The sequence below is a fragment of the Podarcis filfolensis genome, assembly GCF_964270895.1.
Source record: "Podarcis filfolensis genome assembly, chromosome: 11".
NCBI lineage: Eukaryota > Metazoa > Chordata > Lepidosauria > Squamata > Lacertidae > Podarcis > Podarcis filfolensis.
Genome location: NC_139613.1, coordinates 616,395 through 634,099, shown reverse-complemented (window position 1 = coordinate 634,099; position 17,705 = coordinate 616,395). Strand labels below are relative to the sequence as shown.

Genomic DNA, 17,705 nt, shown 5'->3' with positions numbered 1-17,705 from the left:
TCTTAACCCTCTTTTAAAACCATCACTGCCTCCAGTGGGAGGGAGTTCCATAGCTTCACTCTGTGTTGCGTGAAGCAGTTGTTCCTGCTGGCAAAGTGCTTCCTTTTCTCCCTCCCGAGTCTTCCAACGCTCAGCTTCGTTAATGATCAGGAGAGCAGTGGGCAAGTGGGGAGACGAGGCCAGGGCGTCCCATGGTTTGCCAGGTCCCAGGTCAGCTCCCAAAAAGGAGCCCTTTGTGAGTCAGGATCTGGACCCCTCCCTCTCCTTGAGGAGAAGCCTTTCTTGCAGCAATCCTGGGCAAAGCTTCATAGGAAAACCTGGCAGGAGAGTAGGAACCCAAGCCTATTGAATCCCAGGCTGTGGGTGTAAGGGGACTCTGCAGAATCTTGAAAAACAATACAGTCATACCTCTTGTTACGTTTGCTTCAGGTTTCATGTTTTCAGGTTGTGTCTCATGGCAACCCGGAAGAACCGGAAAGGGTTACTTCTGGGTTTCGCCACTCGCTCATGCACAGACGCGCAAAATGACGTCATGCGCATGTGCAGAAGCGGCGAATTGCGACCCATCCATGTGCAGACACGGGGTGAGTTCCTTTCAGGTTGTGAATGGGGATCCGGAACGGATTTCGTTTGCAACCAGAGTTACTACTGTACTGTAGCTCCCGCAGGGAGTTGGAGATGTTTAGCCTGGGGAAGAGGAGACTGAAGGTGGGACAACACACGGGCGGGAAATGCTATAAACAAATCAGAAATTAGATCGTTATAACAAAAGGGGAGAAACCCTATGGAAAAACACGTATAAAAATTCTCTGCTCTCTGCGCCATCTGGTGTGCGCATGTTTATAGCACATTCAAACAGTTGTGTCTTTGCTGAGTCCTGAGAGGAGATCTCAGGGGCTGCCACAGGGAAGATGGAGCCAGCTTCTTTTCTCCTGCTCTGTACGGTAGCACCAAAACCAGTGTGGTGGACTTTCCTCCACTGGAGGTTTTTAAAACAGAGCTTGGCTGGCCATCTGTCAGAGATGCTTTAGCTGCAATTCCTGCACTGCAGGGGGTTGGGCTTGAGGACCAGATAGATCAGTCAGTAGAGCATGAGACTTAATCTCAGGGACACGGGTTCGAGGTCCCCCTTGGCCCAAAGATCCCTGCAATGCAGGGGGTTGGCCTGGATGACCCCTGGGACCCTTCCAGTTCTGCAGTTCCGTTATTCTATGACCATCCCCCTCTGCCAGTGGGAAATGTGTCTTGCAGCAGGAGGGTTTTGTTTCCCAGAGACGGGTGTGTTTGGCAAGGGAGCCTCGCCTGTTCCTGGAAAGGCTGAGACATCTGCAGCCGCGTGACCCTGCCCTGTTCCTCAAACTGCCTCCAGCTGCCCCCCCCTCCAGGGTTTATGTATCGCTTATTTATAGTAATCCTGAGGATTTGCAGCCAAGACAGGTCACAGCCTTGAGCATCTCTTAGCGCTGCGGAGCTTGAGGCTTCTGCAGTTTGGTCTGGGCCGAGTTCAAGTCTGGTTTCTCCTTAATCTTACTGCTCTAATCCCGCCTTATCTGGTGGGGGCGGAAACCCTGACCTGGGGGGGGGGGGAGAGCTTGCAAGGAGACGCAAGGAATCGAGCACACTGACCAAACAGGCTGGGCGGGGGGCGTTGCTCCAGACCCCCCTTGACTCATTGCGTGGCCTTGGCCAAGTCGCTTCTCAAAGTTTGCGCTTGCTAAAGGGAAAGGATGGGGGCCTCCTCTGCAGGGGTGTTGTGCGTCATCGGCCTGGGGGAAAGTGCTCTGGGGTGCATCCGTGGGAATGTTCAGGGATGCAGGAGAGGATATATTGTCTGATTATAGCCTTTCCAACTTGTGTTAACATGTTCACAATTTAGCAGAGTAACATTCCCCTTTTTAAACTCGCGGCGGATGCGTTTGCTCAGGCTTGCTAAAGCCTCTATAATAACTGTTCTGGTATTTTCCCCTTATTCCCTCATAAAAGATAAGACACGACACAGTCTTCTATCAAAGTATAAAAAGGTTTACTCACACATCATTCTGTTCACAATAGGATCCTAGAAGGCAGACTTAGCTTAGAAAAGTAACATACGCCTGGAAACTATCTCTTAAGGAGACAGTCCCTTTGTCCTCTCTGGGCTGGAAGCATCATTAGAGAGCATCAATCAGGATGAATCTGAGCCTGGTCAGATTTATTGACTTGCCTACTGCAGGAACACTTTGTCTCTCTGACTCTTTCTCACCTTTAAACCAGAGATCATAGAATCACAGAATTGGGGGACCCCTAATTCTCCTCTAGTCCAACCTGCAGCAGTGAGTTCCGCAGGCTTAGGTTCGGAAGGTCAAACAAGACTACAGCCAAGAAATTGAAGCAAACCAGCGGCCGGAAGGCCTGATCTTTATTGTTGCAACAAAATTCCAAACTACACCATAGAAGAAGCGGAGAGTAGCCCCAAACAGTGAGTTATGTCAGTTTTTAAAAGTTCCCCAAAGTTTCCCATAATACATTTCCAGAAGCATCATCAAGACATCACAGAGATGTCACAGAAAAGGTGTGGTCTCAGGTAGAACCTGAGATCCAGGCATGCCCAAGTCACTCAAATACAGTCTTTCAGGCTTACTCCATCAAAGTACAAAGGAAAGTATTTACGGTTCCCTGGTCCCTGAGTCAAGTCAAATAGACCCCTTTGTCTTATCTGGGCTTCATCCCACTATGGGACTTTAAAAGGGGGTTAAGAGAACACCCTGGGTTCGAATCCTGCTTGCTGCTGTTCCATAAATTTATTTATTTTATTATCTTCTGCATATCCAAATTCATTTAGTTTGCTCATTTAATTATCTGCTTTAAATATATACTCTTATGAAACTGCAGGTTATTACAATAACCCTGCTAATGCTTGTATCTGTAAATATTCAAGACGTAAACCATTTCCATTCTTTTAGAAAAAGTTTGTTATCTTGATTTCTTATTCTTCTGGTAAGTTTCACCATTTCTGCATATTCCATAAGCTTTTGTATCCATTCTTCCTTTGCTGGGACTTCTGCTTCTTTCCACTTTTGGGCAAGTAGCATTCTTGCTGCTGTAGTAGCACACATAAATAAATTTCTATACAATTTAGGTAGTTCTGTCCCTATGATTCCCCAAAGAAAAGCTTCTGACTGTTTTTTTTTAATAAAAGTTATTTTGAACATCCTTTTCAATTCATTGTATATCATTTCCCAGCAAGCTTTTTTAAAAAACATTTTTTTACTAATTTTCCAAAAACAACAAAAAGTAAAAAACAACAATACATATTCAAACATAGAAAAAAATAGAGTTGACTTCCCCCTATTCCTTTCCCTGGTTCTATTGTTTATCATCATACCACATGTCCATTTAAAATTATAAAAATCATTTAATTATAAAATCATTAAAATTAGTTATTGTCCAGCCATAATGTCTTTACAAGTATTTTTAAAATCCTGCTAATGTATTAACCTGTGTACACTGCTTCTGTAGATATGCAATAAAGTCCTTCCAATCTTCTTTAAATTCATTGTCATCTCTTCCTCTTAATTTCAAAGTCAATTTTGCCATTTCAGCATATTCCATTAATTTCACTTGCCAGTCTCCTTTAGCTGCGACACCTTCTTCTTTCCAGCGTTTCCCAGGTAGCTTTAAGCTTTCTACAAGACCACCCCATATGGTCAAAGGCACCTTCTTTCTCTGCCGTCCTCTGATTCTCTCCCCTCCTTTCTCAGGCCAAACTGGGGAACAGCTCCGTCAGCCCCAACGTGGGGCACCTCATCCTGAAGTACCTGTGCCCGGCCATCCGGGACGTGCTGAGCGACGGGCTCAAGGCCTACGTCTTGGACGTCATCATCGGCCAGAGGAGGAACATCCCCTGGAGCGTGGTGGAGGCCTCCACCCAGCTGGGTAGGCAGCGCAGGGGTCCGGGGGGGGGGGCAGTGGCGTAGCAAGGTCAGGTGGTACCCGGTGCAAAAAATTTCTGGTCACCATTGAATTTTTTTATTTTTTTGCCTGCAAAAATGGTTTGACTTTATTTCACTTTATTTCATATTTGCTTACCAAGAAATGTGGATTCTAGGCCTCTGATAACAAGTAGGCAACTGTGGACAGATACTCACCGCATTTTTCGCTCCATAAGACGCACCTGACCATAAAACGCACCTAGTTTTTAGAGGAGGAAAGGGGGAAAGCCCCATTTTGGGGGGATCAGCTCACAGATGTGCAGCTTCTTTTGCAAAGGGGAAAAGCCCCGTTTTTGAAGGATCAGCTCAAAGTTGTTGAGCTTACTTTGCAAAGGGAAAAAATCCTGTTTTTATGGGGTTCAACTCACAATTCTGCAGCTTCTTTAGGAAAGGAAAGGGAGCAATTTCTACAGTTCCCAGACAGATAGTCTAATCAGCCAGTCACATGTCACTGGGGAAACAAACAGTCTCCGTCCGCAGAACATTCAACAAAGCAAGGCAGGGGGGCGGAAAGGGAGCTAGCAATCGACCACACATTCACTCCATGAGACACACAGACATTTCCCCTTACTTTTTAGGAGGAAAAAGGTGTGTCTTATGGAGCGAAGAATATGGTAAATCTACAGGATGGATTGTGTTTTGGCTTGTGTTGTTTTATTTATAGCAGGCATGTCCCAAGAGACTGCGATCTACTCCCACTATAAAAGATTGGTAGTGATCTAGCAAAAGTTGTTGAGGGAGGCAGCGGGCGTACCGTTTTGGCAGCGGGAAGAGGTGGCACCCGGGGTGGACCTCCCCCACTGCGTCCACCTTGCTCCGCCCCTGGCCACCTGACTCGGAAGCTGAAACCCAGCTCCCTCGGCCAATCAAGCGAGATGACGCCGCATCCCCAGAGCCGGTCACGACTGGACCTAAGGGTCAGGGGTCCCTTTACCTTTACGCAAAAGAAAACCCAAACCTCAGAGTGATTTACAGAAAAAGTTTAAACAATAAACTGATGAGAAAAATTAGCAGCAACTATTTAAGACTTTCGAAAAGTTGAAATAGCAATAAGCTGAAAACAGATTAAAACTGGCATCACCTTTAAGCCGAGAGCACCCCCCCTTCCAGGCCTGTGGGGGCATCCTTCCCAGCCCCTCCCTCCCTGGAGGCTCTCTGGGAGGTGGGGAGCTCTCCCCGGGTGCCAGCCCCTCCCAGCCCTTCCCCCTGGGTTCCGGGCCGGGTTCCCTCGCAGGCTGGGTGCTCTGCCTGACCCCCAGCTGACTGTCTCTTGGGGATGTTGTGTTGTGATACCTGCCTTGCAGGGGGTTGGACTAGATGACCCCGGGGTCCCCTCCAATGCTGCACTTCTGTGATTCTCCCGTTCCTCCCCAGGCCCCTCCACCAAGGTTCTGCACGGCCTCTGCAGCAAAGTCAGCCAATACCCGGAGCTCACCAGCCACTCCATGCGCTTCAACGCCTTCATCCTCGGCCTCCTCAAGTAAGCGCTGCTTCCGCCATCTCACGCCAGCCCTTTGGGGTGGGCCCATGGGGGGCGGGCGGGGGGGGAGAATGTGAGGGAAACGAGCAAATCTCCAGGGCGCCAGCCCCCCCACAATAAAGCTAAACGCTCCCAAAGTCTGTGGTTCACCTGTGGTTTCTGCACTGCAGGGGTTGCGCCTTGGGGTCCCTTGCAACTCCACAAATATGTGATTCCAAGGGAGGAAGGCAAGGGGTCCATGGAGCCCCCACCCCACCCCGTGGCTGCTGCCTCATAGGAGACTTTTGTGCTTTAAAGCCAAGCCTGAAGACTTGGGGGAATCTCCATCTCTCCATGAGAGAGACTTTTCTGCCACCTCACAAACCGGAACTTCGGTCTGATTCTTGCATAACTTTCTGGCCAGCCAAAACTCCCATGGGGGCCTTTCCCCACAGTGCTGGTTCCCACATGGCAGCGGGGCTTTCCTAGGGGGCTCCTGTGACGCCAGAAACTCGTGCCATCAGCCTGCCTTGCTTCTGAGTTTGGCAGCTGGGCTGCCCTTCCTGCCAGGCCCACACTTGTGGGCCCTGGACATGAGACTGACCGACTCTCAGCCTCTCTCTCTCTCTCTGCTTTCTCCTCCAACAGCATCCGGTCCCTGGAGTTCTGGTTTAACCACCTCTACAACCACGAAGGTGAGAAGAGGTGGCTGGGAGGTGGGGGGGCAGGTGGTCTGCATCCGAATGTAATGGTTGGGATCTTGGCCACTGGGGAGGGAGCCAGGCACTCGTACTCCGCAGCTCCCCCAGGAGGCAGGGATGGCCACCAACTTGGATGCCTTTAAAAGAGGATCAGGCCAGTTTGTGGAGGCAGTGGTGTAGCAGGGGTTGCCAGTGACCGGGGCAGGGAAGCCACCGAGGCTGCAGGAGGGGCCCCTCAGAGCCAAGCAGGGCTGTGCTGCACCACCCACCCACCCGCCTGTGTCGTGGGGGGCCCTCCTTTTCTCTCTTGGAATGTCTGATGCCATGATACCTACCCTGTTTCCCCGAAAATAAGACAGTGTCTTATATTAATTTTTGCTCCCAAAGATGACCTAGGTCTTATTTTCGGGGGTGTCTTATTTTTCCATGAAGGTACACATTTATTGTCTAATTGTGAGGCAGCCAGACTCCGTCAGGGCAGAGCGAGCAGCAGGCGACAGCTTGTCTTGGCGGCAGCGAGGGCTCTCTGATTTAAAGAGACCTCACACTGCCTGAACAGCTCCGGCTGCGCTGCGGCCAATCAGTGAGCTGTGCGGCAGCGCCCGCCAGTACGGTCCAGAGGAGTCGGACGCCTCACGGTAGCTTTGGAGGCCTTACATTCCAGGGAGGCCTTATGTTCGGGGGGGGGGGGCTTAGTATCGGGGAGGTCTTATTTTGGGGGGGATGCCTTATGCCCTGTTTCCCCGAAAACAAGACCTCCTTCCAGTTTTGCCTCTCGCTGTAAAATAAGACCTAGCGCATCTTTGGGAGCAAAAATTAATATAAGACACTGTCTTATTTTCGGGAAAACAGGGCAGGAGAAAGGCTTCAGTTTTTTTGGTAAACGTTAATTTGAGCATCTTTTTAAATTCATGGTAAATAAGTCCCCAGAAGCTCTTCATTTATTTTTTACAACTCCACCGCATGTGGACTGAATGACCCAGTGACAACCCGCGGTTCTCCCTCTCCCTGCAGACATTGTCCAGGTGCACTACCAGCCGGTGGGCTTCCTCTCGCTGTCGCACGGCGTGTGCCAGGGCCTCTTTGAGGAGCTCCTCCTCCTCCTCCAGCCCCTCTCGCTGCTCCCCTTCAGCCTGGACCTCCTCTTTGAGCACCACCTGCTGCAGATGGGCAAGGAGCAGCAGCAGCAGAAGGAGATGCTCCGCGTCCAGCAGGGCCTGGTCCTCTCGGCCCACTCCACCCTCCAGCTGATGAGGAGCCGGGGGGCAGCAGCAGCCATGGGGGCCGGCGGCAGCACCAGCAGCACCACCAGCAGCAGCCTGGAGAGGAGCGGCGGCGGCTGGGGGGCGGCGGAGCAGGACCGCGGCCGGGAGAGCCATGGGGGCCCCCCGGTGAAGGCAGCAGAAGAAAGGGTCAAAGGCGAGGGGGCCCCATCGGTGGCGCCCCCCGAGAGGGAAGCAGAGTCGGCTCGGTGGAAGGGGCCCCCCGAGCCCAAGAAAGACAAGCAGGCCAGCTGGTGGTACCAGCTGATGCAGAGCTCCCAGGTCTACATCGAAGGGTCGGCGGAAGGGGCTCGCTTGGCCCGCTACGAGCGAAGGAAGAAGGGGGTGTCGGGGGGGACGCCCCGGCCGGCTGAGCCCAAGAAGGGACCTCCACCACGGGAGGGGGTGGTGGAAGGGGCCGAGGCCTGCCCCATCGCGGAGGTGCCCCTCCAAGACAGACCCCTGGCGGACGTGGCAGCGACAGGGACTGAGCCTCGGTGGAAGGCAGAGACCCCCCCTGCCCGGGAGGCAGCAAAGGAGAAGACCCTCCGGCCGTTCTGGATGGGCAGCCCCCCGGACTCGGTGCTGACGGAGCTGAAGCACACCAGGGAGAAGGACGCGGTGCCAGCGCCAAACCAGGGGGGTCCCCAGGAGGACAACAGCACCCCCAAGTGGGGGCACCTCTTTGGTTCCCGAAAGGCGCCCAAGGAGCCCAAGCAGGCCAACAGGTAGGTGGGGTGTGGGCAGCAACCTGGGGGTGCAGGAGGGTGCTGGCGGTTTGGGTGCGCCCTAGAGCGGCCAGGAATGGGCAGAGACCCCAAAGGCTGGGAATAAGAGAAGGGGGTCTCCGTGGCACTTTGGCCTCAAACTTTTTGCAAAGGACATGCCACTGGCCTGGAGGTCTATGAGTTGATAGTACAGTGGTCCCTTGGTTCTCAATCCATTCCGGAAGTCTGTTCCAAAACCAAAGCATTCCTAAACCAAGGCACGTTTTCCCATAGGAAGTCATGCAAAATGAATTAATCCATTCCAGACTTTTAAAAACAACCCCTAAAACAGCAATTTAACATGAATTTTAATATCTAATGAGACCACTGATTCATAAAATGAAAGCAATAAACAATGTACTGCAGTCACACAATCCATCCATCAGTAGCTGAACTGAGTTCAACACAGTCACAAAAACAAAACAAAAAGAGCTGCAAAAACAAAAACGCAAAATAAATAGCAAAAACAGACAGACCTCAGCGTAGCACTCAAAACGGGACACATTCGACTTCCGAAAAAAGTTCGCAAACCGGAACACTTACTTCCAGGTTTGCAGTGTTTGGGTTCCAAGCACTTTGAGTACCCAGGCATTTGGGAACCAAGGGACCACTGCATCTGAGATTGTGGGGTGCAGAAAGGGAGCCCCAAGGACACTGCCCCCCCCATTGTGCCAATAACTCTGGCAATAACGACGAGGCTGAAACAGAGGAGGAAGTAAGGTGAATGTCACTCCAAACAAGGGGACAGTCTGTTCTTCCTTACTCTGGGGTGTTTATCTCCCGCTTCCCCTTCAAGGCCTGGGGGGGGCAGACCCAGGTGTATCTTTTGCACCTGGGACATTTCAGAATGGAAACGGAAAAGGGGTGAAGAAGGTTGAGCAGGCAAAGGTGGGAATGCTTAAAACTCTAGATGTTTCTGTGTCTTCATCAAGCAGCACTAGATTAAGACCTTCAAAGGCCCTAAGCACATAAAAGATTTTGCTGCCCTCCCCCCATATATCTAATTCAAAATACAAACAATAACAAACCATCAAATAAAATTGTATTTTTTCAAAATGAAACAAAACCTACAATAAGATGGAAAATAATGTTCATTTCCCATTTCCATGCATTTGTATTTGAAAACTTTTCTCTTACTTGTTGTTTATGAATAGATGTTATTAGGATTTATACAGGGAAATACAAAACTTAATATCATATATCTGGGGGTTTTGGTCCAAATCAAAATATTGATTTGGATTCAATAAAACTCGTAGAGAAAAAGAAATGCAGGAAATATAGAAAGGCAGAGAGGGAGATAAAGAAGAAATAGACAAGAGATTTAAAAGGCAGGAGAATAATAAAGTTCAAAAGTTAAAGAACTTCCGATTCTTCATTTGACTGCTGTATATAAGCAATACAGTCATACCTCATGTTGTGTCCGCTTCTGGTTGCCTTTTTTCGGGTTGCGGACAGCCGAAACCTGGAAGTACCAGAACAGGTTACTTCCGGGTTTCGGCAGTCATGCATGCACAAAAGCACTAAATTGCGCTTTGCAGAAGCACAGAAGCGCAACCTGTGCCTGCACAGACGCGCAAACACGGGTTGCGAATGCTGCGGGTTACGAACGTGCATCCTGCACAGAGCACGTTCGCAATCCGAGCATCCACATCCCTACAAAGCTACTTTCTATAAGCAAATATTATCTTCCATCCTCAAATCCAAATGCCATTATTTCAAAACGTCTATGAGAACTTTCCAATCTCCCATAAATGTTAAGAATGACTTTTCTCTGCTTAAGCATGCTAGTTTTTCCATCTCAGCCATTCTCCCATTGCTGGTAGTGACGAGTCCTTCCATCTCTGTGCATATAAAAGTCTCGCCCGCGGAATTGAAGCAAAGCTCCAGAGACCTTTTCTACCTGTATAGCTGGAAGTCCCACTTCCGGTGAGCTCTGGCGGTGTGCTAGCAGCCTCTTCTCTGCACTCCTGCTGGAAGAGATAGTTGGGTGGCCCTTATGGCGGCTAGGAAGCCTTTCCTCTTACTTTTTCTAATTGCTAAGCCTGTGCTCAGATCCTCAAAACTAACCTTATGTCACGCATCCGCTTCTGTACTTAGTTCTGCCTCGTTGCAGAGTTCTTCTGTTGGGATTTTTAATGTACAGCAATTGTGACCATTAATGTTGAAAATCTGGCAATGGGAAATTTCTGTGGTGCCCCTTTGATGACCCAAGCACAAGCTTCTTTTGCTGAATGGTTAATCCAGCCCTGCTGTCCAGGCTGAACCCACAGGGTATGGCGCGCTGAACCCCAATCTTTCCCCGACAGCTGCCTCTCACGTTTTTTCTGTCGTTCTCTGATCCGCCTACTGGTCTTGACTTCCTTCTCCCCTTCCAGGCTGCCCTCTGGCTGGCTGAGCCTGGACCGCTCCGTGCTGCAGCTGATGGCACAGACAGTGGGGGCCACGGTGTGGAGAGAGGCTTCCTCGGAGCCTGAGCGGCTGGCGCCGGACCCTCCTCCCCCACATCCCAAGCAGCCACTGCCGGACAGGGGAGGCTCCCCCGAGACACCCTGGTGAGGGATACTGTGGGGCAACGGGGGGGGGGGCAGCCGCAGGGCTGGTGGGCCAGGGGGTCTGTCTCCAGGATGCTCAAGCTAGAAGGCTTTTCAGGGGGTTTTCCCAGAGGCCCAGGACCTCCCCTCTCGGGGACCCCTCAGGCTTGCGGTCCTGGCAACCAGTCCAAGGGGGTCTCTTGGAAAGCCCTGCGGGGGTGAGAACTGAGCCCCTGGCCTGGGCGGGGAGCAGAGGCCTGGATCTCTTGGGGGGAGTGTGAGGGGGCTGGGCTCAAAAGCAACCTCAGGTGAGGGACTGAGAGCATCTGTGGCCCTCAGGGTGCTGAAAGACACCCCCCCATGAAGCCAGGAGTCTGGTGAGAGTGAGAGTGCAGAGACATGGGGGGGGGCGCTTGAGGCTGCTCAGCCCATCACAGTTCTTCTCTCTGACAAGCTTCTTTTATGGTTTGCCCCCAGCCCTTGCGGCCGATGGAAGTGGCCCCAGAGGCAGCTGGTGGGCTGTGGCCATTGTGCCCTGTGGGAGAGAAGGACCCATTGTCTGTGGAGAACCCCCCCCCATGCTGCCCCACTGCCCCTCCTCCAACAGCCGGTGGTGACCATGCAATCCTGGAATGTCACAGTTGGAAGGGAGCCCCGGGGAACATCTAGTCCAGCCCACTGCCAGGCAGAAATCACAGCTGAAAGAATAGGGGCCCCCAACCTCTCCACAAATGATTTATTTATTTATTTACGGCTATTAACCCATAAAATATGTACAATCATAAAAACACAGAGACATAAAAACAGATATATCCAACAGCAGAAGGTGAACACCACGATGCAAGGGTGGGTCATTGAGCAGAGCCAAGTGACAGCTTGGGGCCAGGAGAGCTCCAAGGGACGGATCACAGAAAAGGATTACTGGAGACAAACTCCGACATGCACTCTCAACATAACAGTCCGATTAGTTTTGATGTTGTTGTTGTTTTTTGGTGGTTTTTGAGTGTCAGATAACCGCATTCAGAAATCTCGCCACCTGCCGAGTTACAGAAGGATCTGTATCCTGCAAAAGCAGTGCGGCGTGTGACTCAACAGGCCTGCCAACCAAGCGCAGTAAAGCAGGACCCAGGAATTTAGCCCTGGCTACAACCTCTCCTGAAAGGCTTCCACTGAAGGAGAGGGTCTCGGGGGGCAGCTGCCCTTTCTCCTCCCCCACAGCACCCCAGATCTCCTGCCTGCCAGGGGCTTTGAGGGGGACTCTCCTTCACTGGCAGAGTAAGCAGAGATTGGGTGGCCGTCTCTCTCTGTGATTCCTGCCATGGGATTAGATGGGCCTTGGCAGCCCCTGCCATCTGTGGCTATAGGATTCTAGGATTCCTCGGAGGTTTCCCAAAAGCGTTTGGGTGTCTTTCCGCCAGGGATTCTTGAGCTCGGAGTCCTGCCTTGCAGGGGGTTGGACTAGAGGACCCTGGGGGGTCCCAACCCCCTCGGCAGTGCTGTGATTCTACAAAAGCCTTGCCTGGGCAGGGAGGGGCTCCCTCAGTGCCCCCAGGAGGGCTCTCAACCCCTGCCTGCCTCGTTTAGGGAAGTTTTTAATGTCTGATTCTTGATTGTGTTTTTAATATTTTGTTGGGATGCGGGTGGCGCTGTCGTCTAAACCACAGAACCTAGGACTTGCCAGTCAGAAGGTCAGCAGTTCGAATCCCCTTGACGGGGTGAGCTCCCGTTGCTCGCTCCCTGCTCCTGCCAGCCTAGCAGTTTGAAAGCACATCAAAGTGCAAGTAGATAAATAGATACCACTCCGGCAGGAAGGTAAACGGCGTTTCCGTGCGCTGCTCTGGTTCGCCAGAAACGGCTTAGTCCTGCTGGCCACATGATCCGGAAGCTGTACGCCGGCTCCCTTGGCCAATAAAGCGAGATGAGATGAGAGTCAGTCACGACTGGACCTAATGGTCAGGGGTCCCTTTACCTTTACCTATTCTTGTTGCAGGGTATAAATAATCAATTGTTGTTGTTGTTGTTGTTCCCTCACGACCCCCTCCTTCCCTCCGCAGCGAGGTCAAGGCCCTCTGCCACCACATTGCCACGGAGGCCGGGCAGCTGAGCTTCCAGAAGGGCGACGTCCTGCGCGTGGTGGGCAAGGTGGACGCCGACTGGCTGCGCTGCAGGCGAGGGGCAGAGAGCGGCTTGGTGCCCATCATGTACGTCACCCACATGGAGGACGAGGACTACTGACGGGGGCCGGGGGCGGCCGGGGAAGCCCAGAGAAGCACAGACCCACAGAGCCCGGCCGTGCCCCCCCAGCAAGACAGTGTGGGGCGCACAGGCGCCTCCTCTTCCTCCTGATCCCGTCTCCTGATCTCCTCGCTGTGAAGGAAACTCAGAAATCACTGCTGCTCTCCGCCTTCGCCCCCTGTCCTGCCAGGGGTCTCCTGTTGCCAAGTGTCATTGCTGTGCATGCTCCTCTCCTCTCTCGCCCCAACAAGGAACTCTTCACCTGCTTCGCCTCCAGGGCTCGTCCGGCATAGACCTTCGGCCGCCAGGACTGCCGCTTTGTGTTGCAGGGGGTGGACTGGATGGCCCTTGAAGCCCCCTTCCTAAGTAGGGCGGTACAGCCAACCCCCAGCATGCATTGCTCCGCCTCCATCTGGGGGGGGCTTTCCCGCAAGCTGCCCCCGGTGGCGGCAGGTGGCATTGCAGGCGGCCCTGCCCTAGACATGCCCCCTCTAGAACTGTGTGCTAACATATATTAACACCCCCGTTGCATCTTGTGGCCCCCGCCACACCGCAGGGGCAGCCGGTGGGAAGGGACCTGTGCCCCGGGGAAGGGGCATCTAGCTTCAGAGGGAGGGAGGGAGGGAGGGAGGGAGGGGGTGGGGTCCCCCCGAGGGAAAATATTCCCGTCTGTGTGTCTGTGTAGTGGTTTGGTAGGGGTCCACGGCCGTTCTGTGTTAGAAGTAGGCTCGACGGTGGGCGATGCCCACAAAGGGGAATCAAGGGTGGTGGGCAGAGGGCGGCCCTTCCAGCCGCAGGGGGCTGCCCCCCCCCACAGGGTCCAGGGTCCTGACCCAGCAGCAGAAGGGCACTGCTGGGGTCCCCAGAGGACATCCAGGCGGTGCTGGTGAAACTGCCTGCCCGTGTCTGTAACAGGGTGGGTGGGAGAAGGGTTTTCTCTGGGGTTGGGACTCCTCGCCATTCTCCCTTTCCGTTGGGGGCGGGGTGGGGGTCCTGGTCTCCCGTGTCTCCCCCCCCCCCCGTGTAGCCAGTGTTATTGCCAAGACCAGCTAGTCGGTCGGTCAGTATTGAGGGGCTGGGCTGGGGGGCCCCGCCTTGCCCTCTCCCCAAGGGGCGGCTGCTGTTGCGAAGTCAGAGGCTCCTGCGGAAAAAGGCGCCATGTTTAATTTGTACTTCCGGCGTTAGAACAGGGTGTCTCGCCTTTATTTATTTCTTTATTTATGACGCATATTAATAAAAAAAGGTGCTGATTAAAGAGCTCCTCTCCGCTGCAGAGACGGTCGATACACCCACCCACTTCCTGCGCAGGGACCTCAGGATTGGGACCCCCACCCCGATGGACGCTGAAGCCAGGAGTGGAGGAAAGCTATGGGGCGGCTCCTCCACCTGGCGGAGCCTGCAGGGAAGTTCTGGATATTGCAGGCCTTGACGCAACTCCTTGAGGCGGTAGAATAAAAGATTAATTGGAGATCCATTGGAGGATAGAGAAAAAGAAGGTTGAAGACAAAAAGGAGGGACAAAGTGGGCTGGGGGGCAGCAGCTGCCCTTTGCCCAGCACCCAAGTGATGCCCTTGGCATAGAATCAGAGAATCGTAGAGTTAGAGGGACCGTCAAAGGTCCTCTAGCCCAACCCCTGCAAGGCAGGAATCTCAACTCAAGAATCCATGATGGATGGCCACCCAACCTCCAAGGGAGGAGAGGCCCCCACCTTCCGAAAGAGACTCTTCCACTGTCCAACAGCTCTTATTGTCAAAAAGTAAGAGGGAAAAAGGAAGTCTTCCTCCATTTTTGGGGGCAAAACCAACGTTTCTTGCCCCTACCCCGAGTTGTGGGAGAAGCGACTCTTGACCAGTGCTTCTGGAGCAGACTTCTGGAAGGCGAGAAGAAGCCTCAGAGAGGCTTTTGCTGTGGTTTCTGCGTTGCAGGAGGGTTGGGCTACATGACGCTCCCAGCTTTCAGATCCCATGGTTCTGTGATTCTCCCGTCCCCTTCCCCTCTCCCTCAGGGCTTGGACCTGGCGCTTCTTTCCTATGACATGCAGGGTCTTCACTGAGCTCTGGCTCCTCTTCAAATGTCTGCGGCAGAGTTTTCGCCTTGCTGCAGAAGGTGGAGCTATTGCCTACTGAATCCCAGAGTTACAGAAGATTCTGCTAAAGGGGAGGAAATCCCCAGGGCAGGAGAAGACTGATCTCAGGTGGGCCCTCATCATTCCATGGGACCACGACTCCCCACCCGGCACTTGCATTTCCCCATCTACTTAATTTTGGTCATCTGGGGTCGTATCCCAGCAGCACCTGTGACTTCCTCTTACCTTTATGTCTGCTCCATCCAAACAGAGCTACCTGGAAGCCAGAGGTGAAAAGTGGGGTGCATTTGGGATGTTTTCTCTGGAGGCTGATTTCAAAGCAGTTCTGCTCATTCCTAGCAAGTGGCAACTAAATCCTGAGCACGGCTGGAAAATGTGTAGCTAGAATCAGAGACGTTTTGTGCATTTTCCAGCTCAGAAAAATAATCCTGAATTAAGGGGTTTTCTTGTCACTTTTAAGTCCCTCCTGTTTCGTGGGAGGGTTGACATGTGCAGCTTCCCAAAGTGAAGCAAAAAATGTAGACCGTTTCCTCTTGTTTTCAGGTTGAACATGCCCTGGTTGATATTATCTAAGTCTTATAGATGCCCTGTAGGCCTCTGCCCCACATGCCACATTCCCCTCTCCCAAACTGTGCGGGACGGACCCTCTTCTTAAGATTGCCTGGCCCAGGGTGGTCCTCTCCCAGAGAGGCAGCTGGTCTCCAGCTGGGCCTCTGGCAAGAGGAAGGTTGGCGGGTGAAAAAGGGCTTCTCCAAAGGGTGTTTCTGGGCTTCCCAGAACATGACTGAACCCTCTGGAACAACTGGGACCTTCCTGAGAAACAGACCCCATAGATTCAAAGAGCTGGGGGAACCAGAAGGCTGTCCGGTCCACACACACCCCAGTCCAGAATGGGGAGCTGCCCATCCATCCTTTCATCCGCACCCCCACCCCAAAAAAGTCCCACCAGGGATCCTTTGTCTGAGGAAGAGGGGGAGTTGAAGGGGTCCTCTTCCATCCTGGCTGTCTGTTTCCCTTCCTTACACCACACACACAAAGCAAGGGGGCAGAAGCGGCTCCTGGAGGGGGGGGGGAGTCCCAGAGAGGGCGGGGCATCATGGCTGCCCATCCAGCACCTGCTTCTCCAGGGTGCTCTGGCCCAGGGCGTCAAAGGTGAGCTGGCCGTAGGTGTGACCAAACTGGAACTTGTAACCTGCAAGGAGACACACAAAAGCCTGAATGGAGAAAGGGGGCGCCTTCACTGCGATTCCTGCCTTTCGGGGTTGGGCTGGATGAGCCATGGGGGTCCCTTCCAACTCTGCAGTGTCTGCCGACGCCTCCTCCTCCAGACCAGAGCATTTGAGGAAGAGTGGCAAGGGCTTTCAGGAAGCTGGAGCAGAAGGTGAGACCCCTCCAGGCCTGCAGAGCTTTTCAACATTTCTCCAGTGAAAATAGGGACGTCCCATTCCATAAGGGTAATTTGACTACTTATACCCCACCCATCTGACTGGGTTGCCCCAGCCACTCTAGGCAGCTTCCAACATATATAAAAACATAATAAAACATTTTTAAAACCTTCCCTATACAGGATTGCCTTCAGATGGCTCGGGGGTCAGATAACTCCATAAAAAAGTAAAGGGACCCCTGACCATTAGGTCCAGTCGTGGCCGACTCTGGGGTTGCGGCGCTCATCTCACTTTATTGGCCGAGGGAGCTGGCGTACAGCTTCCGGGTCATGTGGCCAGCAGGACTAAGCCACTTCTGGCAAACCAGAGCAGCGCACGGAAACGCCGTTTACCTTCCCGCCAGAGCGATACCTGTTGATCTACTTGCACTTTGACATGCTTTCGAACTGGTGGTATCCCCACCCAAATAATGTCATACAGCTGTGGGACAGCCAGCTGGCATAGATCAAACCCCAATTACGGGCACCTCATCACAGCTTTGAAAGGTCTGTAAAATTTACCTCTCCCTGCAATGAGCATATTTTAAAGAAGACCCCCCCCCCAAATCCTAGCAAATATGAGGTTCCATAAGAACATGCTGGATCCGGCCAACGGCCCATCCACTCCAGCCTCCTGTTCTCACAGGGGCCAACCAGATGCCCATTATAGGAAACCCACAAGCAGGATTTGAGCCCAAGAGCGGACCTCTCCTCTGTGGAGGCAAGAGCCTAGTCCTCATGGCCAGCGGCCCTGGAATAACTTTCCTTCCTGGACTGGTCCAAGCCTTTGTGGCAGCTCCTTTTCCTCAGGTGTCCCCACAGTCAAGCCAGGTCTCTGTGGGTTGCAGCTCCCATGGAGGAGAAGAGCATGAACAGGTGGGGCAGCCCCCCAGCTCACCTGGAACGTAGCCCCTGTAGTGGGGCAGGAGGCCCGTGTCTGTGGGGTAGGTCTTTGTCAGCGGAGGGAGGGCATCGCCACCTTTCTGGGCATCGCAGCTGCTTCCAGAAGGCCCTTGCTTCTGCCTGCATCGCATCCGGTCGAACTCTGCCAGAGCCCGGTGGGTGATGACAGGGTAGCTTGCCCCAATCAGATACTGGGCGCGAGGGACGAATCCAGTGAAGCCTGCGTTGCAGGAGTTGAGAGAGTTAGACCCACCACAGAAGCCCACCCCCCTCCAGAGCTGGTGGGGTGTATTATTATTATTATTTTACAAGATGAAAACACAAGATGCGTAACTTAATACTAAAAAGACTACCCCTCTCCAGTCAT

General features: G+C 52.8%; 2 protein-coding genes across 8 annotated transcripts in view; one reads left to right on the top strand and one right to left on the bottom strand.

Moving 5' to 3' along the window:
* The window catches only part of RUSC2 (RUN and SH3 domain containing 2), a 57,304-nt gene extending 43,123 nt beyond the window's left edge, over positions 1-14,181 (top strand). For all 5 annotated transcript variants that reach the window (XM_083575489.1, XM_083575486.1, XM_083575488.1 and 2 more), the window contains 6 exons: positions 3,741-3,915; positions 5,346-5,451; positions 6,079-6,125; positions 7,146-8,121; positions 10,536-10,712; positions 12,746-14,181. In XM_083575489.1, the coding sequence (XP_083431615.1) occupies positions 3,741-3,915; positions 5,346-5,451; positions 6,079-6,125; positions 7,146-8,121; positions 10,536-10,712; positions 12,746-12,926 (1,662 nt within the window). In that variant the 3' untranslated portion in view covers positions 12,927-14,181. The remainder of the gene's footprint in view (positions 1-3,740; positions 3,916-5,345; positions 5,452-6,078; positions 6,126-7,145; positions 8,122-10,535; positions 10,713-12,745) is intronic.
* CIMIP2B (ciliary microtubule inner protein 2B) overlaps positions 1-17,705 on the bottom strand; it is a 49,625-nt gene that overhangs the window by 25,556 nt on the left and 6,364 nt on the right. Inside the window, exons 5-7 of one of the 3 annotated variants that reach the window (XR_014539562.1) lie at positions 17,334-17,558; positions 15,563-16,204; positions 14,088-14,982 (exon numbers count right to left, since the gene is read on the bottom strand). Coding sequence is in view for 1 of the 3 variants with exons in the window: in XM_083575872.1 (XP_083431998.1) it covers positions 16,107-16,204; positions 17,334-17,558 (323 nt within the window). In the remaining 2 variants the exon portion in view is untranslated. Of the gene's footprint in view, positions 1-14,087; positions 16,205-17,333; positions 17,559-17,705 lie in introns of those variants that run through there. The other 2 variants (XR_014539561.1, XM_083575872.1) reach the window with 2 other exon arrangements.